The 27,370-nt window shown below is 34.1% G+C and overlaps 1 protein-coding gene across 1 annotated transcript in view; it reads left to right on the top strand.

Annotated features, from left to right (window-relative positions):
* Positions 1-3,426: 3,426 nt before the first annotated feature.
* The window catches only part of LOC6034348 (putative odorant-binding protein A10), a 61,080-nt gene continuing 37,136 nt past the window's right edge, over positions 3,427-27,370 (top strand). Inside the window, exon 1 of the mRNA XM_038255422.1 lies at positions 3,427-4,193. Coding sequence (XP_038111350.1) covers positions 3,968-4,193 — 226 coding nt within the window. The 5' untranslated portion in view covers positions 3,427-3,967. The remainder of the gene's footprint in view (positions 4,194-27,370) is intronic.

The following is a 27,370-nucleotide window of genomic DNA, read 5'->3' as shown; positions in this document are numbered from 1 at the left end:
AAAAATATTTCCCGTTTCCCGGGAAATTTGTAAATTTCCCAGGAATTCCCGAAATACAAGCAGAAGTATACATTTTCCTACCTTTTTGGCACCAATGTTTTGAAATTATACAAGAAATAATAATTGGAGAACCTGATTTGATTTTATTTATATCCATCTACTATTCATATTGAACTAATCAGGTTGTCTGTAAATTTCATGTCAAGGTTTAATTCAGATAATATTTATTTCTGAAGCATTCACTACTAAGAATATTGTTTGCTTATATGTTGGACCACAAAACTTACGCTTTTATGGAATGAATATAAACTATTTTATTTTTGACAACCTTTTTAATGGTTTTTTGTAATATCATTTGAAAATAAGATATTTACATCTTCCGGCCAAGATCAACATTGAGATTTGTTTGACTTTTTTTTTACCTTGAACATGTTGGATGGAATTGAACTGATATAATTAAATTTAAAAAAAAATGTTTGTGTGAGAAGAATTTGTTTCTAAGTATTTGAGAAATTACAGATTGAAGTTATAAATTTATGAAGCACGTGAGCTACCAAGGGCGTAAGAGTGTTGTATATGAAAAAATATCATTGAATTTCAACCACTTTTAAATACTCAAAATTATTTTAATCTAATTAATTTATAAGGCTGAAAACCATATTACTAAAATCATATCATAAAACCATGAAAAACTATTAAAAAATATCTTCGTATCATATGAAATTTACCCAACTATATTTCAAAAACTCGCTGAAAATATTTGCAAACTTTGAGTTGTTATTTCATGAAATAGTGTTTCAATTAAAAAAGCGCTAATAGATTTTTAAGGTAAATTCAATGTTTATTTATTTATTCACAAGTTAAATTTTTTGGTTTTTATTTTAACTTTATGGTCACTGAGACAAATTTTAAAGCAATTTTATGGTTGTGGAGCATAAAATTGCTTTGATTTTGAAAAAATCCTTCTCAACAAAAATACTAATAATATTTTCATTCGTTTGGGACGATTTGAAAGATTTAAAAATTTGAAAGTTTATATATTTTCTCAAAGTTGCATGATTTTTTACAAGCAGTCAAGCCATTAATTGATCCGCACACTCATTTTGACCATTAAAGTTGCTGTTCTATACAATTTTGTTGCAAAAGATTAATCAGAAACAGGATTAGAATAATTTTCGTTAAAATTCAAATTTCCCGGGAATTTTTTGGAAAATTTCCCGATTCCCGGGAATTTTGTAACCCCGGGAAATTGGACGCTCTAATTGTCAGTCAAACGTGATTGGGCCACAATTGTCAAAAGGAGGAAATTACAGTCCAGACTCGATTATCCAAAGGCCTCCAAAAAAAAAAAAAAAAAAACACTTCGGATTAGCAAAAATATTTTTCGATGTCTTGTTGTTGATTGTTTAGTTCAAATCTAGCAAAACAATGTAAAGAGTCTCTACATTGCTAGTTCCGAAACTATAGCAACATTTGAAAAGGGCGCATAAGCATTTTGGTAACTGTTTTACAATACCCACATTGTTAAATGGCAGGTGGGAAGACAAGAAGATTTTGAGAAAAAGTAACTTGAAACTCGAGAAATAGCCAAAGAGTTTAAACAGTTCAACTGCTTATCCTCCCTTTTCTCGTGTTGCTCCAGAAATGTAAACATCAACTGGAGTCAACATTTCAAAAGGTCAAAAAATGTTTGTAAACAATAGTGTATCCCTCTCACTCAAATCGACGGCAACATTTTAAAAGGCATTTACATGTACATGTACATTTTTTTTAGTTTCGTTTCGTACATTTTTACACTTTCTGGGTTATTTCATATTCTGAAAGTACTCCTAATAAATACCTTTCCTCCAAAATTAAGCAAAAGTTACTTCAGTAAAGTCTGTTAAATAGTCAATTTAAATAAAGTAACATAAACAAAATCTCTGCCAGCAGTCCCTGTTCATATAGCCCTGTCAACCTGTCAAATAACACGAAACTTGCGACGAAAATAAAAGCATCATGAAAAAACGCCATGTAGGGGAACAGCATCTAATTCCAGCGTGCCTCTAATGTTGGCATGTCAGAACTTTGACATTCAATTAAAGCTAATTAAAAGCGTTTTCATCTGAAATCGAGTGATAAATAGCTCCATAAGAAGTGAGCAAGCAAGTTTCTATCAAAAGTTTTGCAAAATTATTTGTTTAAACAGTGAAAACCAGCAAATTGGACGGAGTTAGGAGCGAGAGCTTAACCTGCCAAACATACGAGAATTTCCCCTACATTTGCCGACGAAAAGCAAATCATAACAAAACTTCCCCTCCGCTTGCAAAAAGCGCCATGTACATTTGGCGAAGAAAAACGAATCATAACAAAGGGTGATGTAGGCATTGGTGATTTGAAAAGAAGTTATGTTTGTTTTTCTCAAATATATTGAAGAATATAATGTTTTACTAAATATGAATGATCAAGTATCAATAAAAGAAACGTTTTTCATCGTTTATGATCATTAGAAAATCTCCTTTTATATCAATATGGGAATTAAAAAATGATGCGTTTTTCTGAAATCGCATGGTTTGTACATGATGCTTTTTGAAATGTTGGCGTCGAAATGATTGTTTGCATAAGGTGTGAGAGGGATACACTCTTGTTTACAAAAGTTTTGTGCCCTTTTGAAATGTTGGAAAGCACGAACTGACGTGAGCAGAGTAGACTCTTTGTTTACACTTCGGTATTGGCCAATTTACATTGCTTTGTTTGAAATAAAACCCAGAACATGCTCTAAAGTGATCTAGAATTATGAAATCCAAGATGTTGGCCAAAATAGCGGGGTTAAAATACTAAAAAAATGTATTTGATATGCTAAACGGCAATCAACAACTCAAATTTAACTAAAAATCTTGTTCTGTAAGGTATTCATCCACATGGTCTTAAAAAAGTATTGCACAATGTGTTAAACACACCAGCTAATTAAATTACTGCTCATAATCATACTTGATACCGTTCCTAAAGCATCAACTCAACTCTTTCTCAACACTCTTTCAACTCCCATCACAACAAAAACATGCTTACACCGGAAGAAGGCATGCACTCACACCCCTCCACTTGAAGCACCCTTTTCTGGCAAAGCTTTTCCAACCAAAACAGACACAAAAAAGCATCCTCCGATTCAAACAAGTAGGTAAAACACACTCCTCAAGCCAAGGATCCTTCTTCAGCTCTCTCTCTCTTTGCTTTGTTTTGGCGCCCTTTCCTTCATTCCACGTGTTTCACAACCATGTGATTTCCAAAGGACTCTTTGATAATTCTCTCTTCGCGCGTGCTGAGAGAACGAAACTTTCTCTCCCAATTCGTGCGGAAGCTTTCTCTGTGACGATGGTGAGGACCAAAAAGGACGGAATTGCCTCCCTACTCTACAGCTAGGTTGATGTTTGGTAGCATAAAACATATCGCACCAGTCAGTACGGACCTCAGTCCGGTGTCGACCGTCGTCTGGTTCAGAAGGTTCCACTCTGCTCTGCTAGATTGGATAAAGGCGGTTACAGTTCAGTACGTGAAACACACAGGTCGTCGTCGTGCGTTAACAACCACATATCACATCAGTTCAGAGAGTTCGGTTGTTCCTAAGGAAAGGGAATCTTAATCTACATATCAGGCTTAATTCCCTCGAGTGTTGTCACCATAATTGGCCAACTTCCGGTCAGCGTTCGCTCTCTAGTCGGTTCTTCAACTTTAAGAGCTCTTAAGTGTGTGCGGTCTTGTGTGGTGTTCCAAGGAAATCTCGAATCCGATACCATCAACAACATAATCACGCTCTTAATTCAATGTGGTCCGGCTAAAGTGGGCGACCCTTGAGCACTCTTCTGTTCAGTGGATCTTGTGTCGGCGGTTCTTCCCAGAACATCAAGTTTAGCAATTGTGGTGTGTGTTTGTGTTTGTGTGTGGGATTCAGTTCACTGTGCTGCCAATCAAAATCCTCCAACGGAAGAAGATGAGTTCCACGACGTTTTCACGAGTGTCCACCAGCAGTAGCTGTAGATTGATGGCGGTCGGGGTCGCGCTGGCGGTGATGGTGTTGGTCCTCGGTGGCGGACAGGTCGCGGCCAACGATACCCAGAATTTGAACCGGCTGCTCAACAACCAGGTCATCGTCAGCCGGCAGATTATGTGCGTGCTGGAGAAGAGTCCCTGCGATCAGCTGGGGCGGCAGTTGAAGGGTGAGTTTGGGGGGTTTCTTTTTCCACGGAAAGTGCTTGAAAATATGCTTTTGAGATGGGTATTACAGGATGGAAAAAAAGAATATCAAATGCAATCAGCTAATTGTAAAAAGGGAAAATGATTTATAAAACATGGTATAAAAGCAACTTTTAATGGGCCCGGAATAAGTAACACGCAACATTTCTGTTTTAAATTAAAATTATGGTTTATTTTTTTTTTTCAACTGAACTTGCGTGGAACGAGTGTAAATTTCAAGGAGTATCTTGATTCTAGTCAATCTTGTTTGTTAGTCAATCTTGATCAATCTTGTTAGAAAGTTTATCCGGATAATAAAAAAAAAATATATATCAAAATTTAAAATAAGTCAATTTGTGGATTTTTTTATACATGAGCAATTCCAGCCCAAAACAGGACATTTTTAGGTACGTTTTTCTCGACTCCTCCGATTTCTATGAAACTTTGTAGACATGTTATCTAACGCTTTTGTAAGCCATTTTTGCGTATAGCTAGTTTCACTCAGTAATGAAATTTGAGAAGGGCGTAAGTGTTTTGAATATTTTTGTTATTCGGAATTTAAATATTTATGTATCTCGAAGCCGTTGCATCGTATCAAAAATTGGTCAATGACAAACTTGTAGAAATTTTGACGGGCTTTCAAAAAAAAAAAAAGAAAATACGTTGAAAGAAAAAAAACACGCTGGAGATTTTTTGGATTTTTATGTTTAAAAGTCAAATTTTAAGTTGAACCCACGACTTTTTTTCGTTCAAATTTTTTGTGAAAATAGCCTAAAATATTACAAAAAGACTCACGAAAAATGCAGGATGGAGCAACTCCCCTCAAAAATACAAAAATCATTTACTGAAACTATTTTTTTGAAAAGTGTACTAAACGTCAACATTTTCAAAAATCGAATACGGGAATCAATTTTCCAGACAATTACTTCTAACATCAAAATCGAGTTCTCGAGTCTATTTTAGTCAAATTTGAATATTTGATTGCTTTTCTAATCTAATCTAATCTAATCAGACCCTAGCGCAGCCAATCTTTCGAAGGGATCCTGGAGAGTGCCTTAGGTTAGATGACGCCTAGCACTCTTCTTGTCATTTATTAACATTTGTAGTGCGCCATTGCATTAGAATGCATTGAAACATCACAAGCGTTAAAGCGGCCAGGCCTACTGCGTAAAGCCGTATCGCAGAGATGACTCGTAATTGGGTTGAGTTTGAGCACTGAGTGTTCGAACAACAACACAATTCTGAATCGACAGGGGAGGAAGAAGCGTGGGGACACACCACCATACGCTCCAAGATTTGGTTGTATTCGTTGGGAGCACCATGCTAAGAAGGTTTGGACACTATTTGCCGTGGTTATAGCGCTACAACTCGCTCTCTGTAACAGTATTCCTAATTCCGGTCCACGCTCACCAAGTCGTCATGGCCTAGTGGTTAGCATTTTTGCTTCAATCCAAAGGACAAGGGATCGAACCCCGCCTAGAGCGACTTCGATTTTTCGTTCATATTCATCATTTCAAATTTATGTGTTCTTAACTTTCTCGTTGGGAGCAGATGGGCATCGAACCCAGAACTATTTGCTTACAAAGCGAACACCGTAACCAGTCAGCCACGGCCGCTCCTTGAATATTTGATTGCTTTTCAACATGCATTTTTTCAATATGCGATCACCGCCATTTTGGACGCCATCTTGGATTTAAAAATTCTAAACCATTCCAGAGTAGTTCATGGGTTATACTTAAAGTCGAACATAAAAATAAGACAACGAAAAAAAATTGGTGATTCGATTATCCGAAGTGAAATTTTTCCTAGGCCTTCGGATAATCAAGTCTGGACTGTATTTTCTTAAGTAAACTCTCAGTAAACTCAGCTTATCTAAATCAAATTGTCTTGTTTTGTAACAGAGTTGAGATTGTAAAGCCGTTAAAACCATTATTGATTTACTTAGAAAATGTTACTTAATACTTTAATTCTTGATTAAATGTTCAAAAGTTACTATCTGCATAGGAAACCCATGACTCATAGGTTGTTTTGAAAATTTACTCTAGAATTGATTGTTTAATTGTGTTTAAAAAACAATAATACAGTCCAGTTTTGGCAAAAAAATCTCTTTGGATAATCGAATTAGGGGAACTATACCCTTTCTCAGCCTATTTCTATTACTATTCTATTACAGCACTTTGATCATGAATTACAGCTTATATAAAGTGTTTTTGACTGTTCCAATGTAATAAATAGCTCAAATAAAAGTGAGCAAACAACTCTCCATTGTTGAAACATCTGAAAATGTTGAATTAATAGCAGAAACGGCAAAAGTGATGAGAATTGGTCGAACGGCTTAGTGTGATTAAAATGGGTATATTTCCCCTATGATTTTTTTGGATCGAAAAGTTGAAAAGACTCCAAAACTATTCGAAAGTTATCTGATAATCCAAGATGGGGGTCAATATAAAGTGTGGAAAATAATCATTTGGATATGCAACATGCAATCAATGACTGGAATTTGACTTATTTGAGGTCGCTGAAATTTGTTTTTTTTTATGATTGGACCATTGCAAGCTACTTTAAAGATCTTTGTATAGTTCAAATTAGGATCTAATGGAATGGGTTTCAAAGAGCAATTTTACAATCTTCTGGATCTTAGTCAAAATGTATTTTTGGGTTTTTTTTGCTTAACTTTTGAAGTACTTAACTTAAATTGCTGATTTTGAATTGAGACTTATGGGAACCCACACAGTAAAAAATTGTGTTAATTTGGAAGCTGTTATTTTAGAAGGATGAATATTACCTCTTTCATGATATAGTCTTACCTCAATTTAGACTGAAAAAGTGACATTACACCAGAAAAGTGGTAAAATTACACATTTCCACCTTTTTTCTGACATATAAGATGTACCCCTTCCCAGATGTAATATTCCCGTGAATTCGTCGTCACCGAGAAATATTTAAAAAATGTACATAAGAAGTAACAAAAACCTGCCTGACTCAACAATTTTCCAACTGAAACAAAATCACTTCTCATTAACTTCCATGGATCCGGTTTCAATTACCAACTTGTCAACCAAAGTTTGGGCCAGCCGGCCTCTCTAGTCAACCGCTTCACGCACATTTTTGTTTTTGTTCGTTTATTTACCCCTGGCGGACCAATTTCCTCCGTTTTTTGGGTTTCCAATTTCTTCGTGGGCCATTTCAGCCCAGTTCGCTCGTGCACGGACGAGCCCCGAATACCTTTTCAATTAGTCCCTTCCTGGCTTTTGGAGTCGGTCGGTTTGGCAACTGGCAGCTCCAGCTGAACTTTGCACCGAACGCAGGGGTGGTCGTCCCCCGAAATTAAATTCCGGCACGTTCCACTTCAAGTCACGTATCGGGACGGACCTGCCAAATCTGGCTTTTGGCAACATGATTCTGGAAGGATCTTTTTGGGAGGTGTGAATTTTGCCCCTTTTCAAGCCGAAGATTCACTCTTTACGGTCATCATTTTCCAGCATGTTGGGTTTGCCCCCCTGTTCCCTTCAATTGACTGCATATTTAATGGAGCTTTTTGGAAGCTTTCTACCGAGAGTGCTTGCACGACGTCGCGGAAATTGATGAGCTCGTTGATCCTTTGGCCAAACAGCAGAACAGTACGGTGCGAAGGGTATTTCAGTCAATTTGAGCCCTCGGGCCAATATTGTACCGAGACTTCATTGTCGACAAGCTCTAGTCGAGTCAGGGAAAGTCGATTCAATTTTGCCACAAGGGGAGAATCGGATGTTTATATTGGGTTTGGGCTTGAGAACATGGACCAGGGACGGAGAATAGATAATTTAAATATCTGTTTGCATAATTTCTCGCAATGAATGGGAAAGCAAAAAGGAAGCATAATGCTGAAGCAATTACTTGGAATCTGTTTGAATAGAGTGCGTCCTGAAGGCAACAGAAGTAACAGCAGAATGCCGAAGAAGCACATTTCGATGGTAAATATGCAAACAGTATCCTATAGAAAGGGAGACCTTTTCTAATAGTATACATTCAGGCAGTATGATGTTGGGTTTAGAATGCGTATGAAATTGAAATTAGAAGTGACTTTGCATTGATAAATGTACTCAGAAGTTAAAGTTTTAAAGTTTTTCAAATCATCAAATCTTTCAATCTTCATATCTTTCAATCTTCGAATCTTCAAATCTTCAAATTTTCAAATCTTCAAATCTTCAAATCTTCAAATCTTCAAATCTTCAAATCTTCAAATCTTCAAATCTTCAAATCTTCAAATCTTCAAATCTTCAAATCTTCAAATCTTCAAATCTTCAAATCTTCAAATCTTCAAATCTTCAAATCTTCAAATCTTCAAATCTTCAAATCTTCAAATCTTCAAATCTTCAAATCTTCAAATCTTCAAATCTTCAAATCTTCAAATCTTCAAATCTTCAAATCTTCAAATCTTCAAATCTTCAAATCTTCAAATCTTCAAATCTTCAAATCTTCAAATCTTCAAATCTTCAAATCTTCAAATCTTCAAATCTTCAAATCTTCAAATCTTCAAATCTTCAAATCTTCAAATCTTCAAATCTTCAAATCTTCAAATCTTCAAATCTTCAAATCTTCAAATCTTCAAATCTTCAAATCTTCAAATCTTCAAATCTTCAAATCTTCAAATCTTCAAATCTTCAAATCTCCAAATCTTCAAATCTTCAAATCTTCAAATCTTCAAATCTTCAAATCTTCAAATCTTCAAATCTTCAAATCTTCAAATCTTCAAATCTTCAAATCTTCAAATCTTCAAATCTTCAAATCTTCAAATCTTCAAATCTTCAAATCTTCAAATCTTCAAATCTTCAAATCTTCAAATCTTCAAATCTTCAAATCTTCAAATCTTCAAATCTTCAAATCTTCAAATCTTCAAATCTTCAAATCTTCAAATCTTCAAATCTTCAAATCTTCAAATCTTCAAATCTTCAAATCTTCAAATCTTCAAATCTTCAAATCTTCAAATCTTCAAATCTTCAAATCTTCAAATCTTCAAATCTTCAAATCTTCAAATCTTCAAATCTTTAAATCTTCAAAAAGCTTTATAAAAATGTACGAAAAAAATGCAGAAATAGTTTTCAAGAGCAGTTCAACTGTACCCATTCCTGCCATTCATTAAGCTTTGAAAGGTACAATTAATTCCAGACTACCACCACTCAGCCATCCACTTTTGAGTATCTTTCAATTTAGAAAACAAAAGTGCACAACTAGGTCCTTGAGGCCACCCACCATAACCAACATCATCAAGGACCGAGTCAAGTGCAGCATTCTGCCAAATTTGACCATTCCGGTTTCAAGTATTTGCAAACCTGAGCGAAAACAAGAGGGATCATTGAAAAGTGAACGCTGGCAGTTTGAGTTCAAATAGTGGACTAATTTTATGATGTAATATTCCTCAAATTTGTTTATTTGAAAGAATTCAATTTTGATAATGTTAAAGAATATAAAAAGACACGACATTTTGGCTATTCTTAGAAGATTTTTATTCACAGTCAAAAAGAGGAAAAAACATCATATCTTTCCGACAAAACATTTAACCTTTTTCGGGTGGGGGTTCAATCCCATGATGACGATCCCCGAAATCTCTTTTCTTCTTCAATAGATTAGATTGGGGCACGATAGAAAAAAAAAACTTCTTGCCTTGTCATGTTGGCCCCTCTCACGGGATGTTGACAAAGATCAAACGGCGTCCAAATAAAAGAAAAAGGGTTCGCAGCAGCAGCAACACGTGACGAAAGCTTGGTGGAAATCCGGGGGGCTGAGCTTTCTTCGAAGGAAAATCCCACTAACGTTAAATAAAAGAAGCCGGAATGCCTTTCTTTTTTTTCTTCCCCTCGAAAGCTTTTTATGTCTGAAGCTTGCCAGTTTGATGTTTGCCTTTTTTTGGAAGATTTCTCCTTTTTTGCTTCTTTTCATTATTTGCGGATTATGAATTGCAGACCATTACATGCGTCGTGTCTTCGGTGACGCGCTTCATCGCAGATCGGGCCCCGGGAAATCGGCCGGGTCAAACCGTTCAGGAAGCGGAAAAACATCCCCAGATACCACATCTCTCAGTTGGACCGGAATTCGGAGAAGGGCGAGTTTGGCCTTACCAAGTCACCCGTCGTCGTCGTCGTCGTCGTCGGTCGTCCCAATTTATCTCGTCACGCACGCCAGAATCAGGAATCGCCCCCACCACTTGGGGGGAACATAATTTTTGTGTCGTTGGTAATGTTGTTTTGCTTGCTTGGATTCGTAAATCGGCTTTTCGTACACGAAATCATTGTTCTTTTACGGAAATAGTGAAGAATTACCAAAGATCGACCATGTAATGAAATTTGAAGAAACTTCTGCTTTTTTCCTTGAACTTGTTTTAATTTTTGTAACTTTCCAGATATAAACGATTTTAGTTAGTCAGTTTCCAAAATATCTAAATATTGGCGGAACATTTTTTTTTTTTTGAGAAAAAAAAGTTTGTGGTGCTGTACATCGGAATTTCACAACAATTGGGTCTTAAAATGAATCTTAGATTGCTGATATTATTGTTTGCTGCGATAAAGCTTATTTTTCTGAGTGCAAAGACTCTTTGTACGACCACAAAGAGTTTAAAATGGATTTTTAAATCAATTTTGAAAAATTAACCTCGTGGTCCTTCTTGACAGAAAAGGTCCTACTTGACAGCTTGTTTCAAAGGGACCATAGTTGATCCATCGATCCATCTTTTGCATTAAAATAAAAAAAAAAGTTAGGGCTTTAGGACCCTATTCCAAATAACAACCATTCATAATAACCCAATAATGTAAAATATGATAATCAATGCAAAATAAAAAAAAATGCATTTTAGATTGTTTTCAGTTGATAAGTCTCATAAGTACAACTTTGGTGTTTTTGAGATATTTTTGTCTCGTGATTTTTTGGACCAATTTTGAAGGGGCGGGGAGGGTTTGGCCTTACGCAAAAAAAAATGCAAGATAACTTTTTACGTTGGATTAACTATAATCCCTATAAAACGAGCTGTCAAGTGGGATGCTTTCTGTTTAAGCGTTATCGTTGTGAACAGTAATATCTTCAATTTAAGCATATTTTTTGGATTCAATTGGTTATAACATAATTCATATTTTCTGGAAATTTTAATTTTTTTCAAGCAATCAGCGAAATCCAAAAAAGCAAATTGTATAGTATTTTCTCAAAGGAACGATTGCATTTTTTTTTTCAAAAATAGACCAAGATTTAAACTATATTTAAAAATAAAAAAACTTTTTTGAACTTTTTTGATTTTTTGATTGCATTTGGAAAACACAGGCACAATCGAGTTTTTGTGATAAAATATTATTTAAAAATTGAGTAAACGTTTTTAAAACTGTAACTTGGGCTGGTACAAATTTTATTTAAAGTTTTTGTCTTTTGTGCCCCTTAAATATTCGCCAGAAAAACTATAGGGCAAAAAAATATTTTTTCAAAAAACTTAAAAAATTCCATAAAAATTTAAGTGCAATCAGTTGAAATCGATTTAAAATGCATAAATCAGCATTAAGAATCATCTTTAAGCATGTTTGGGATAGTTAAAACATCTTCTGAATTTTTCAAAACTTTTGATGTTTTGTATCACAAAAAGTATTTTTGCAATTCCGTCTTGAAACTTACTACTTTTCCTGTCATTCTCGCGTGACGAAAAAGCCTACTTTTATCTACTAAAAATAACAAAATCGAATAGAAACACATTTCAAAACAAATGCTGAAAAGTTCTACTTTTCAGCACTGAAATGGATGCTGAAAAGTTGAACTTTTCAGCACTAGTTTTGAAAAGTAACACTTTTCAAAAAAAAAAAATGATTTAAACGATTTATTGACAAAATACATGAATATTCGACTTATAATTTCACTCAATGGGTGTTTTTCAGAAATGCAAAAAAATGTATGGAACTCGTTGCAAACCTTGATTTTTTCAGCACTTGTCGTATTTATCCAACTCGGTGAACCTCGTTGGATAAATGTACGACACGTGCTGAAAAAATCTTCTTTTTGCAACTTGTTGCATAAACTACTATTTTATATTCCTTGATAACTCATGATTGCAAAACAATTGAACTAGTGTAAAATGCATTTAAAAACACTTTTTGCATTCAACTGTTAAAACTATTGCTTGTAATTTAAACTTTTATATTACCCAGTGAAAAATGTTTTATGAATCCAAATTTATTTATTTTTATTAAATTATTGTAAAAATCCAGAGTTTTTTTTATAAGGACCTATGAGCAATTCGCTACCAAAACCGGAAATGGATTTTTTTTTGATTTGGCTCAAACTTTGTGGGGGCCTTCCCTATGACCAAATAAGATATTTTGTGTTATTGGTTCACTCATACAAGTCTCCATACAATTTTGGCTGCTGTCCATACAAAAATGGTATGTAAATATTCAAACAGCTGTAACTTTTGAGTGAATTTTCTGATCATATTGATGTCTTCGGCAAAGTTGTAGGTATTGTTGAGGACTATTGAGAAAAATATATGTACACGGAAAAAAATGTGCAGATTTTTTAATCAATTTTCTTGCACTAATACTCAATTTCCCAAAATACGTATTAATTGATTTTCGAGATTTTTGATATGTTTTAGGGGACAAAATTCCGCAACTTTTGAGCCATAGAGAAACATGGTCAAAAAATCTGCCGCCGAGTTATGAATTTTTGAAAAAATAGTTATTTTTGTAAAAAAAATCGAAGTTTCATGCAAAAACAAGTTTGACATTATTTTTTAAAGCAAAATTGAATTTGCAATCGAAAAGTACTTTACAGATTTTTTGACAAAGGACTCCGTTTTCAAGATATAGCCACCTAAAGTTTGATTTTAGCGAAATATTTGCACTTTTTCGATTTTTAAAAATTTCTCACAAAAAAATTGCTTTAGAGCTTTAAACAAAAACAATTCCTTACTACTCAAATTATTAAAGGATCAAATCGTACAAATTACAGAAAAGGACGTTTGGATGATTTCATAACATTTTCCGCTTATCACCCTACTGCTCGCAGCACCAGTCGTTCAATTCCACCAACACAGCAGCCGGAGCAGCAGCTGGCCAGACATCAAGGAAAAAGGTCTTTTTATTTACAGATTTTTTGCTTTTCGACCGAGAATGACGAAGCTGGGGGTGTCTCAAAATGAAATGTATCCCGGTGGGGAAAAGTCTGAAGGTTTTTTTCCTGCTTGACTTTTTTTTTCCTACCCATCATCACATTGAAAAGTGGAATGAAATGGAGTAAAAGATGAGGAAAAGTCGAGTTCAGATTTTTTATTTTATTACATGATTCTCGCTGGCACCGGTCAGAAGGTTTTTGTTTGGCATTTTAACCCCTCGCTTTGTTGTTGCTGTTTGTGTTGTTTAAAGCCATCAAAGAGGAAAAGTTTTTTTTGTTTTACTGTTCGCTGGGTTGAGATTTTTCGCTGGAAAGCTTGATTTGATCAATGGCGTTTCCTGGCACCGTCATCGGGTGAAATGAAAATGGACTGAAAAAAAATGGTTTGATGGACGGGCAACAGCTGCCAAGCAATTGATTGGTTTCTTCAAGGCTTTGAAATTTGAAGCAGTTTTGGTATTGATTTTTTTTTATCGCTATGTTTTACAGACACTGTAATTTTTGGATTTTTTTCATATTCATATAATGTTGTTACTTTGAAACCATACTTTGAAACATGGATGAATCCTGCAACTTGCTGCAAAAATTCCAACTCGAAATTCCTTCCACATCAGCAAACTGGAAATATCATCCTGCAGCTGCAGTAGTATCAGCCGAACCAGCAGTAGGGTTCATGAGCTCTAGTTCTGCCAACTTTACCCCGAGAAGCGTTTAATTTAATTACGACCCACCACCGACTACAGACTGTTCTGGGGCAAAGGAAAAAAAGGTTTCCACCATCCCAACCTGGTCCTAGTCCATGAAAAAGCTTTTTCAGCCATTTATCACTCCGGTGTCTGTATTTCATTTTATTATTTTTCGTTGTTCTGTTCAGTTTGATGGGAGTTTGGAAATGTGAAAAAGTGCAACTTGCAACACGACAGGAAAAGCCTACATTTGTAGCCAGGGATTAAATTTGCCGTTGTTTTTAATTACGATGTCTACCGCGCAGTTTGGTTTTGGCAGCTTTGGTTGCGTTTATCGGTTGATGTTTTGGGGGGAAAACTTTTGGCCCAACTTCCAGTTCGTCGAAAAGTCCCACGAGGAATTTAATCGCGTGTGGAATGTTCGTTCGGGGCAGTGAGAAATTCATCACTCTGGAAAGTGGTGTGCAACGAGTGAAAGTGTATGTGTGAGTTTGAGGGTTTAATTGGGTTTTTGGATGAAGTTGTTGCATTTGCGGAATTGTTCACATTTCGTTCCACATAACATTCTGTTTAATTGAAATTCCTTCTTTTGGGCTGCGAATGCCTGCCAACATTTTTTTTTAATATTGGGTTTCAATTTTGTTTTAAAAAAGAGCCTTTTCTACAAACAACAAACAACAAACAACAAACAACAAACAACAAACAACAAACAACAAACAACAAACAACAAACAACAAACAACAAACAACAAACAACAAACAACAAACAACAAACAACAAACAACAAACAACAAACAACAAACAACAAACAACAAACAACAAACAACAAACAACAAACAACAAACAACAAACAACAAACAACAAACAACAAACAACAAACAACAAACAACAAACAACAAACAACAAACAACAAACAACAAACAACAAACAACAAACAACAAACAACAAACAACAAACAACAAACAACAAACAACAAACAACAAACAACAAACAACAAACAACAAACAACAAACAACAAACAACAAACAACAAACAACAAACAACAAACAACAAACAACAAACAACAAACAACAAACAACAAACAACAAACAACAAACAACAAACAACAAACAACAAACAACAAACAACAAACAACAAACAACAAACAACAAACAACAAACAACAAACAACAAACAACAAACAACAAACAACAAACAACAAACAACAAACAACAAACAACAAACAACAAACAACAAACAACAAACAACAAACAACAAACAACAAACAACAAACAACAAACAACAAACAACAAACAACAAACAACAAACAACAAACAACAAACAACAAACAACAAACAACAAACAACAAACAACAAACAACAAACAACAAACAACAAACAACAAACAACAAACAACAAACAACAAACAACAAACAACAAACAACAAACAACAAACAACAAACAACAAACAACAAACAACAAACAACAAACAACAAACAACAAACAACAAACACAAACAAATTTGACATCTAGTGGTTGGTGTCTTGGGAAGAGTTGTTGCAAATGAAAAGGGGCAACTTTTGGCCTAGTTCAAAATTAGGGTGGTTCATTTTTGGAATTGTTTGCTCTTCTAGAAGGTTGTTGAACGTCTAAATTTTGTCTTGTAATTACACAAATCTGTATTGTAATTGTTTTTGTCGATTGAAATTGAATTCCCTGCCATCATTAACTTTAAAAAAAATATCAAAATTTCGTCGTTGCAAGTTTTTATTCAAGCTAGAAAAATCAACGAGACAATATAAAAATTATTAAAACGAATTTTGATGAAGATTATGAAATAATGCTATCTGATTTCTTAACTTCTTTAGATTGTTTTTTTTTTAATATTAGCATCGATCTTTATTTTCAATATGATTAAATTGAAAAGTTGCTCTGAATAAAATATGTTTAGATGTAAAATAAAATCATTTCAAAAAATACAAAGACATAATCCTAACAAACGTTGAATTAGCAACATTGTATGTCAAAAGCAAAATATACAAATAAATGTTTTGTTATAATATTTACAAAATTGATCTCAAGATATTTTTTTTATTTAGACGCTCTATTTATTTATTAAATATTTTATGAAGGGCCGGTCATAGAACTATTTTGAAAAGCCGTCGTGGGCCGGATGAAATGGCTTCACGGGCCGGATCCGGCCCGCGGGCCGGATGTTGGGCAAACCTGTTCTAATACTGTTGAGACGAATTTCGGGCTCTTTCCAGCAATTTAACGCCGTTGATTTTTAAGTGTAAGGAATGCTAAAAGCTAAATACGTTTATTAGTCTTAAGTACAAATTTTAGATTGTGTTGCTACTCACATCGGTCACCCTAGTTTGACCCTTTAATTCAACAATCTTCTAAGGAGAACGCAACGCCGAGATTTGAGCAGGTACTGATAACCTCAACCTGAACCACTTAGCACAGCAACAGATTACGCGACAGGTTCACACCCGCGGACCACCTAGTTATAGTTATTTTAGGATTAGTTTTAAATATTTCTTAATTTCCCTCCAACTTACAACATCAGTTGCACGCACAGGAAAATAATTCCAATTAATCACCACGCTTTTCGCTGGTAATTCACCCACAGATTGCACCTTCTTATTTGATCACTCGATCCCGAACATTCCCTTTCTTCTGTTTGTAAACAAACTTTTCTCTCGTCCTTCTGTACGACGTTTCTTCGTGCAGATGTCATCTGCACCGAAGCTAACTTCGCTACGGTCGCCGCTCCACTTTCTATCCCAACCCCTTCCGCGATGATATTTGTTGCGCCGCGTCGGAACAAATACATCATCCTGCATAGGAATATCTCCGGTAAAAGTGGACCATATTTGTCCCCCATCTGACAGTTAAAAATATAAACAAATCTGGATCTTTTGCATCCGGAAGCATCCAAATTGATCCATTGTACCAAAATTTATGAGATTTTTAAGAAAAAAAAATAGGGGTCAAATGACTACCCGAGCGTTTGAGTGTTAACGCTTTCAACGATTTTTGTTTTTGAACGTAGTAAAAATGATTATTGGAGAAATTTCACCGCTCGAAATATCGTTTATTTTTGTCAAAATCTTAGTTTAGTATTATATATACTTTTGTATAAAGAATTTCAAATAATAGTTAATTTTTCAATACATGTTTGATATTTGTTTAATAATTTAATACATAATTCGATGTATTTAAAATGACGTTTTTTTGCTTAAATTGTATACTTAACTAATTTACAAAATAATGAATAAAAAAAATCAGCAAAGGCTGTGGAAGTGCCAATTTTGGTGCAATTCCTAACCATTATGGAAAACGATTATTTCTATTTGGATGAAATTTTGTGTGTACTTCTTGTGATTTTTTAATAGTTAAGATCATTCATACAAGTTTTCATATAACTCGGCAGCTGTCCATAACAAAAACCAAATGGTTTTCTGATTGATTTGGGGTCAAAAATTCTGATTTTTTCGAATAATTGGCAACACTGCCAAATGAATAATGACCAACTTGTGCCATAGCTCATAAGAGGTTTTTTTTGTCATCGTAAAAATATCTAAGAATGAGATTTTTCGATTATTTTGCGCAATCCAATTTACCGTGTGAAAGCTGAAATATTTTTTTTAATTTCAATATTTTTTTTATAATTATAACTTTTTCGAAGACACCAAATCGATTGCTTATTTGGTTAAAAAATTGCTAATTCTTTGTAGAATTCCCCTACAATTCCAGACAAAAATGTGTGCTCCACTTTAACTTTGCATGATTGACGGCCTCACTGTCGGGGTTGAAATGAAGCGCAGTGAAAACCAGAAATTGGACCAAAAAAACTTCTTCTTTCTTCTAGAGCACTTTCGGGTGAGCACCAGTGTGGTGAGCTGTCACGGGCGTTTTGTCAGCTATGCCTGCAAAAAAAAAATGATGAAGCTCTACAATTCTTTGTTGTTCAAAAACAGCTTCGTTTGAATTGCGGTGTTGGAGTAAAAGTTATTTTTAACTTTGTCGCCAATGTAAATAATAACTCAATTCCGGTGAGAATCCAACGCTTCATTTATTTTTCAGTTGGAACAAATATTTTTCCGCGGTAATTGAGTTTGATGTTCCGTCCCACACCCGGTTCGATAAATGATTCATAACGCAACGAGACTAAATTGTGGCAAACTTAAAGCTCTTTGCGGGTGGATGAAATTGAAAAGGTAAAACTTTTACTCAACATTGAAAGTTTTCGGTTCAAGTGGGTAATTTGCGAAACTAGAATAAAACTTTTCCAACCCCAATTCACAGGATTTGGAGACAATCTTTCGAGAACAAGAGCGTACGACAATATCACTTCCCAAAATTGGGATAACTCGTGCACATGTCCTGCCGAAACTTGCATCAGAAAACCCTCATTATGGGCTCATTTGTCGCAATTCCAATGCCATTTCTTCTGTTATCTTCCTCTATGCACAGTTCGAAGATATAATTGTAATTTTTACTCAAAAAATCGAAATTTTATTTTTATTTTGTAGATAATTGCTCATCAAAAACTAGTTCATTTATCAAACTTACTTTTTTACTGTGCAAAAAAGGGAAAATTTCCTCGGAAAACTTTCATCCGCCCAGCGCCGGCAAGCCGTTTGACCATTATTGTTCCGTGTGGGGTGTGGGCATCGACAGTTTTCCAACATTTTGGGGGCCCCACTTTTCCTGTCCATTGAGAACCAATCGATGCGAGGGTGATGATGATGTTGATGGGGAAAGTTTGCTTATTTTTTGCGTGCCCTCAAAATAGATAGCAATATTTGCTGGGGACAGTTACGAGGACACACACATTCCGAATTCATGGCCAATCATCGGAAAATTATTACCGTAGTTTGATTCAATTTACTCGTCGTTCATGATATTCGCAGCGATGTGTGGGAAAAAGTTCCGTCGAAACAACAATGTTCGGAAATAAGAAGGGAGGAAATCACGTGACAAGCGAAAAGAAAAACAGAAAACTTTTCCGGGCTCCACCTCCACCATCGAACAACTCATCTTGAGGGAGAGAAAGTTTTCCTTTTGGGCCAATTATGGGGAACTTTTGACCCATTGACTCACGCTGCGTTTGAGACTGCCAACAGAGTTGGGAGTGGCCATGTGGTTGATTGCTCTCACACTCTTGAGGATAATTTTTGGTAAAAGTTGTGTTGTTTAACGGTGAATTGCTTACTGTTAGAATCAGTCAAATAATTATCAAATTCAGGAAATTCAAGAAATTCAAGAAATTCAAAAAAAATCGAAATGCGAGATTCCTACTCGAAACTAGGTGTCCGAAGGCTTGATTGTTGAGGCAATTGCAAACCCCATTTTACACCTAAGCTTCCATCCACCCCGGGATTCGAACTAAAACCTTTTTTCTACAAATTCTACAAAATCTACAAATTCTACAAATTCTACAAATTCTACAAATTCTACCAATTCTACAAATTCTATAAATTCTACAAATTCTACAAATACTACATATTCTACAAATTCTACAAATTCTAAAAATTTTAAAAACTCTACAAATTCTTCAAATTCTACCAATTCTATAAATTCTACAAATTCTACAAATACTACATATTCTACAAATACTACATATTCTACAAATTCTAAAAATTCTACAAATTCTACAAATTCTACAAATTCTACAAATTCTACAAATTCTACAAATTCTACAAATTCTACAAATTCTACAAATTCTACAAATTCTACAAATTCTACAAATTCTATAAATTCTACAAATTCTACAAATACTACAAATTCTACAAATTCTACAAATTCTACAAATTCTACAAATTCTACAAATTCTACAAATTCTACAAATTCTACAAATTCTACAAATTCTACAAATTCTACAAATTCTTCAAATTCTACAAACTCTACAAATTCTACAAATTCTATAAATTCTACAGATTCTATAAATTCTTCAAATTCTACCAATTCCATAAATTCTACAAATTCTACAAATACTACATATTCTACAAATACTACATATTCTACAAATTCTACAAATTCTACAAATTCTACAAATTCTACAAATTCTACAAATTCTACAAATTCTACAAATTCTACAAATTCTACAAATTCTACAAATTCTACAAATTCTACAAATTCTATAAATTCTACAAATTCTACAAATACTACAAATTCTACAAATTCTACAAATTCTACAAATTCTACAAATTCTACAAATTCTACAAATTCTACAAATTCTACAAATTCTACAAATTCTACAAATTCTTCAAATTCTACAAACTCTACAAATTCTACAAATTCTATAAATTCTACAGATTCTATAAATTCTTCAAATTCTACCAATTCCATAAATTCTACAAATTCTGCAAATACTACATATTCTACAAATTCTACAAATTCTACAAATTCTACAAATTCTACAAATTCTACAAATTCTACAAATTCTTCAAATTCTACAAATTCTACAAATTCTACAAATTCTACAAATTCTAAATGGGTAATTCTCTACCAACTCACACGAAATCGGGAAAAGTTGCCCCGACCCCTCTTCGATTTGCGTGAAACTTTGTCCTAAGGGGTAACTTTTGTCCCTGATCACGAAACCGAGGTCCGTTTTTGATATCTCGTGACGGAGGGCGGTACGACCCCTTCCATTTTGAACATGCGAAAAAGTGTTTTTCAACAATTTGCAGCCTGAAACGGTGATGAGATAGAAATTTGGTGTCAAAGGGACTTTTATGTAAATTAGACGCCCGATTTGATGGCGTACTCAGAATTCCGAATAAACGTATTTTCATCGAAAAACACTAAAAAGTTTTAAAATTCTCCCATTTTCCGTTACTCGACTGTAAAATTTTTGGACCATGTCATTTTATGGGAAATTTAATGTACTTTTCGAATCTACATTGTCCCAGAAGGGTCATTTTTCATTTAGAACAAAATTTTTCATTTTAAAATTTCGTGTTTTCTAACTTTGCAGGGTTATTTTTAGAGTGTAACAATATTCTACAAAGTTGTAGAGCAGACAATTACAAAAATTTGATATATAGACATAAGGGGTTTGCTTATAAACATCACGAGTTATCGCGATTTTACGAAAAAAAGTTTTGAAAAAGTTACTTTTTGCGTTTCTCTTTGTTTCGTCGTCCGTGTCTGTCGCGGGTGACCATGAATGGCCATGATCGATGACGACCAACTTTTTCAAAACTTTTTTTCGTAAAATCGCGATAACTCGTGATGTTTATAAGTAAACCCCTTATGTCTGTATATCAAATTTTTTGTAATTGTCTGCTCTACAACTTTGTAGAATATTGTTACACTCTAAAAAATAACCCTGCAAAGTTAGAAAAAACACGAAATTTTAAAATGAAAAATTTTGTTCTAAATGAAAAAATAACCCTTCTGGGTCAATGTAGATTCGAAAAGTACATTAAATTTCCCATAAAATGACATGTTCCAAAATTTTGTACAGTCGAGTAACGGAAAATGGGAGAATTTTTAAAACTTTTTTAGTGTTTTTTTCGATGAAAAATACGTTTTTTCGGAATTCTGAGTATGCCATCAAATCGGGCGTCTAATTTTACACAAAAGTCCTTTGACACCAAATTTCTATCTCATCACCGTTTCAGGCTGCAAATTGTTGAAAACACCTCTTTTTCGCATGTTCAAAATGGAAGGTCGTACCGCCCTCCGTCACGAGATATCAAAAACGGACCTCGGTTTCGTGATCAGGGACAAAAGTTACCCCTTAGGACAAAGTTTCACGCAAATCGAAGAGGGGTCGGGGCAACTGCTGTGTGAGTTGGCGGAGAATTACCCAAATATTTTAAAAACTCTACAAATTCTTCAAATTCTACAAACTCTACAAATTCTACAAATTCTATAAACTCTACAAATTCTACAAATTCTACAAATTCTACAAATTCTACAAATTCTACAAATTTTACAAATTCTAAAAATTCTAAAAATTCTACAAATTTTACAAATTCTATAAATTCTACAAATTCTACAAATTCTACAAATTCTACAAATTCTACAAATTCTACAAATTCTACAAATTCTACAAATTCTACAAATTCTACAAATTCTACAAATTCTACAAATTCTACTGTTCGGGAGCTCGGGAGCCTCACTGTAGGTTAGAGTAGGACAGGCAAACGATAACTTGACCAGAACAAACATCCCACGGGCCCAGGGATTGATCTCTCTCAGGGAGAGGCGATCACTTCTCTGAGATAACTCTTGTTACGCAATTTACGACACTTTAGGCTAATTATCAGATCTTTGGGATAGGTCAGGATGAGTACAAACCGAACCATGGTCGGGTATCGAGGCCTCGGGTGCCTCCGCGCGTTCCGCGCACCAGTCGGATACTGGGAATCATAATAACTACGACTAACTTAGAACTACTGTAAATATAGTGCGATTAAGACGAAATATACGTGTTAAGTGTTACATGTGCGTTTTACTGGCTCTACGGTCAGACTAGAGCCTCGGACAACCCCAAGAAGTGACCAATCAAGTACTCCGAAGGATTTACGACCCGGACGAGGAACAGGACCACAGGAACCGACCCAGCGATCTCCTCGTTAACAATTTCTGTGTTGGGCAGGAAGGCTCGGCCCCAACATCTACAAATTCTACAAATTCTACAAATTCTACAAATTCTACAAATTTTACAAATTCTTAAAATTCTAAAAATTCTAAAAATTTTACAAATTCTACAAATTTTACAAATTCTACAAATTCTACAAATTCTACAAATTCTACAAATTCTAAAAAATCTAAAAATTCTAAAAATTCTGCAAATTCTACAAATTTTTCAAATTCTACAAACTCTACAAATTCTACTAATTCTACAAATTCTTCAAATTCTACCAATTCCATAAATTCTACAAATTCTACAAATTCTACAAATACTACATATTCTACAAATTCTACAAATTCTACAAATTCTACAAATTCTACAAATTCTACAAATTCTACAAATTCTACAAATTCTACAAATTCTACAAATTCTACAAATTCTACAAATTCTACAAATTCTACAAATTCTACAAATTCTACAAATTCTACAAATTCTACAAATTCTACAAATTCTACAAATTCTACAAATTCTACAAATTCTACAAATTCTACAAATTCTACAAATTCTACAAATTCTACAAATTCTACAAATTCTTCAAATTCTACAAACTCTACAAATTCTACAAACTCTACAAATTCTACAAATTCTGCAAATTCTTCAAATTCTTCAAATTTTACAAACTCTACAAATTCTACTAATTCTACAAATTCTTCAAATTCTACCAATTCCATAAATTCTACAAATTCTTCAAATTCTACAAACTCTACAAATTCTACAAACTCTACAAATTCTACAAATTCTGCAAATTCTTCAAATTCTTCAAATTCTACAAATTCTACAAATTCTACAAATTCTACAAATTCTACAAATTCTACAAATTCTACAAATTCTACAAATTCTACAAATTCTACAAATTCTACAAATTCTACAAATTCTACAAATTCTACAAATTCTACAAATTCTACAAATTCTAAAATTTTGTATAAATTCTATAAATTCTACAAATTATATGAATTCTTATTTTCAAATATAAAATATCGGAATTCAAAAGTAATTCATAAGAATTCAAGTAATTTCAACTAAAATTCCTAATTTTAGCTTTAGACTGACGCAAAATGTTCAATAAGATTCTTGCTTACTTTTTCAAAAGGTCCTTTGTAAGTTGAAAAAGTAAGCTAGATTTTTATGTCAAATCATAATGTTTTAAAATATTTCAATGCTTGTATCTTAGTTGAAAAACAAGGAAGATGGTTCGGCTGATCGATTTACTAGCCCAAGATGTCTTAAAGACAGTCATATTCCGAGAACCTCTTTAACAATATTGTTGCAACAAAAAGTACTCCTACCTCGTCTTTCTCGTAACACACAAAAAAAAAACGAGCAGCTTTGTTTACATTTTTCATCGATCTGTGATTCTTCGTCGGGCCGCCTTTTCTGCAGCCAATTTTCCGCGACATGCTAAATCTACCCTGGCCTCGTAAAATATTCAACAGATGATTTAATTGTATTCTGAGAGGGCCTGCTGTCCTCCCTCGCTTTTATGATTTCTCCCAAAGTCCCAGCCACGGCATGTCGTGACGGATGACGGTGACTCAATTTTGGGCGCTCAATGTTTCGCCAGTCATCGTCGGTAAGCCACGTGGATTAGAACAAGGACGGGCGCGCGCGCTCGAAAATAAACGCAAATGAATTATTTAGGCCCAACGGTGGACCCCCGTCATGTCACGTGCTCTCTGCCAAGTCTCGCGTTGGAGTGGATTTTTGAAATATTTAGCAGTCATGAAGAGTAAATATTTTGCACTTGGCCGTGTGTCGCGAGTTATTTGGAGGAAGGTTGGCTTCAAATTTTGGGAATTTTCCACAAGAGCAGATATGGCAAGTTAGACAATTGGATTTTATTCGATAATTAACAGTTTGGAGGTTTCTTATAAAAATTCAAAACAGCTTTATTAAAATATATTTCTTTCAAAAAGGTTTTCTTCAGAATTGTGACTTTTAAAGCTGACTTTCTTCTTTGAGAAGAGGTCTGGGACAAAATCTACATGGCATATAGGTTTAGAACGAGACAGAGCCTGTAAGGTAAAGATATCAGAAGTAATACAATTCGAAGACGTAAAAGCTCTTTATCGTATCGTGGGTTTCTAAAATGCCATTCGAATATTATTTTAAATTCTTTTCAGCTGAAATATATTGTACGATTTGATGAAACAATTTCCAACTCATACGCCCTGTTGGAACAGAATGCAAGAAAAGTGTTTAACCCCCTCACCGTTCTGGCTTTGACTTATGATGTCGTCTTTTCCCGGTTAAATTTGCCGTGGGTGGAAACTTTCATACACGTCTGTTGATAAGAGGGGGGCACAGAAGGAGCATGCCAGCAACAGCTGCCAGATGATTGAAATTTAATTTAATTCAATTCCACGCAATCGACACGTTTCGTTGGCGGATTGTTTTGACAGTGGCAAATTGTTGGAAATGTTTTTTTTTTCTTTTTTGGGATCCGTGGGAATTATGAAGACTAAGAATTGTTAAATATAATACAGCAATTCCATTTGAGCAGAGCAACGTGAAGACTTCCATCATTGTCAATATTTTGACAAAATTCTTTCATCAAGTTGTTTAGGATAGTGCCTTGTAAAGTTATGGAAATCGTCATTAATTGATGATTGCCAACTAGGACGTCAATGACTGTCCCACAAATTTTTTAAAAAATTGAAGCAAAATTGATTTAGATCAAAAATTCCTTTAGTGGCCTCAAGAAGGCAACAACCGGCACATGCTAATTCCTTTTGGTGTTGAAATTCGTTAAATTGAATTTAATGCAGAATATTTTATAGTGAGATCTATTTTCTACGAAAATGATCAACGGCTTCACCGTAAACCAAAAAAAAAGTTCTCCGATCGGGCTCTAAATATTTTTGGGGGTTTCTTGGCCAAAATAATTTAAAGGGTGGTGGGAGGGTGGACAGATTCTCACAAAAGTGTCTACTTGGTTTATGAATGGTCCCAATAGCCAAACTCATCACCTTTCTTTTGCGTCAAAGACATCGGATATGACGCGGAGATATGTTTTTTTTTTGAAAATGTGGTGGACGAAATTTGCCATTTTTTGAACCACCCTAGCACGATGTAGGTGATCCTTATAGCCAAACAAAAAATTACAGGTATTATTATTTTGGTGAAGAAATTCCAAGAAAAATGTTGAGCCTCATCGGAGAACTCATTTTCTTATCAACTTTTAATAGGGTTGGCATCACATTTTTTTTAAGAATCATAAGTGTATAAAAAATAAAAAGTGTTTATTCAAATAATTTTAAATTAAAATAATAAGAAATTAAAGTGTGATAATTTGTTTGAAAAACTGTTTTTTTGCTTGTTTTCGTTTCAAAAAGAAAAAAATATCTTACTCTGCTTAACATCACTGCTTTGCTTTGCAATAATATATTACTTTATGCTCTTGGGTTCATCAAGTTGAAATGGGCAATCTTTTAAATAAAAATTCACCCTTTTTTGATAGGCCTTCCCTTTAGGCTTAGTGATTTTTCACTGCAATTTTCACGGGGACCCTAATTCCAAAATATAAAATTTTACGGAAATTTCGCTGACGGAACGTTTAACATATTGAATATTCCATGAAAATGATATGTTATAGTTACAGGAATTAATTTTATTCTGCTATTTTTTTTATAAATCTATTTTTTTCTGATCGTTTCTAATTTTCAATTTAAAATGTCTTATTTTCATCAAATTATTAAAAATCTTGAAAATTTCACAGGACTCAGAAAAATCTTAAACATTTTAAAATGGCTTGATTTCAATGATAAAAAAATGTAGCAAAACTTATTAATCTTAAATAAACCAACTATTAGTTATCATTTTTTGTATATTTACCTTCAACCTAAAACGGTAGTCAAATCTATAAAAAAAAAGTTGTGTTCGAAGAAAACTGTAGATGCTCCAAATAGCGATCACTGATTCCTCAATATTTTTTATCGATCCCTGTAATACAGTCGTCTGTAACTACTAAATGTTGCTTTTAAAAGATTGTTTGCTATCAATCGATCAATACAATACATAAACTTTAAGAGCATTTTTTTTTAAAGTAAATTATTAAAAAAATTATAAACCTTGAGATAATAGACAAAACTTGTGCAAAATACATTTTTTTACTTTCAATTCGTTTCCGTCAAGGATACTAGATGTCACCAGAATAGATAGATTCTTATTTTTTTGACTACGATTTTTTAAAGAGTTGGATGAAAATTTTCATTTTTAAGCATGTTTGTAAAATGAAATTCTAAAATTATTACCAATTACCAAAAAAAAAAAATCACTAACAGAAAAAGTGTCTATTTAATATGTTAAACTGCCTTACCCAAAGCGTTCTCAGTCTCAGATAGTAGTCCCAAATGTCCCCTACAAGCTGCCGGTCGAACCGAGTTGATATCTGGATGGAACATTTTTTTATTTGAGTTTGAAAATTGTGCTATTTTTTCACTAAAATGCCAATAACATACTTTAGATTAAACCAATTGGGATGCTTCAACCGGCATTTTGTTGCATTTTTCAAGCCCTTTCAGATGCATGTTGAATTTTCAAATTGAATTGAATTTTGCTTAAGTTACAGCCTTTTAAGATTTTGTACGTTTTTGAACCTTCAAACTATGTGTCCCGATTTGCCCCACTTCCCATTGACCTAGAGTGCTCATAGTTTGGCCAGATGCTAGTTTTATATGTACAAACAGCTCCTGAAAATTTCAGGCAGATTGGTGAGGTCCAA

Source organism: Culex quinquefasciatus, chromosome 2 (genome assembly GCF_015732765.1).
Source record: "Culex quinquefasciatus strain JHB chromosome 2, VPISU_Cqui_1.0_pri_paternal, whole genome shotgun sequence".
Taxonomy (NCBI): domain Eukaryota; kingdom Metazoa; phylum Arthropoda; class Insecta; order Diptera; family Culicidae; genus Culex; species Culex quinquefasciatus.
This window is presented reverse-complemented; position numbering and strand designations above follow the sequence as displayed.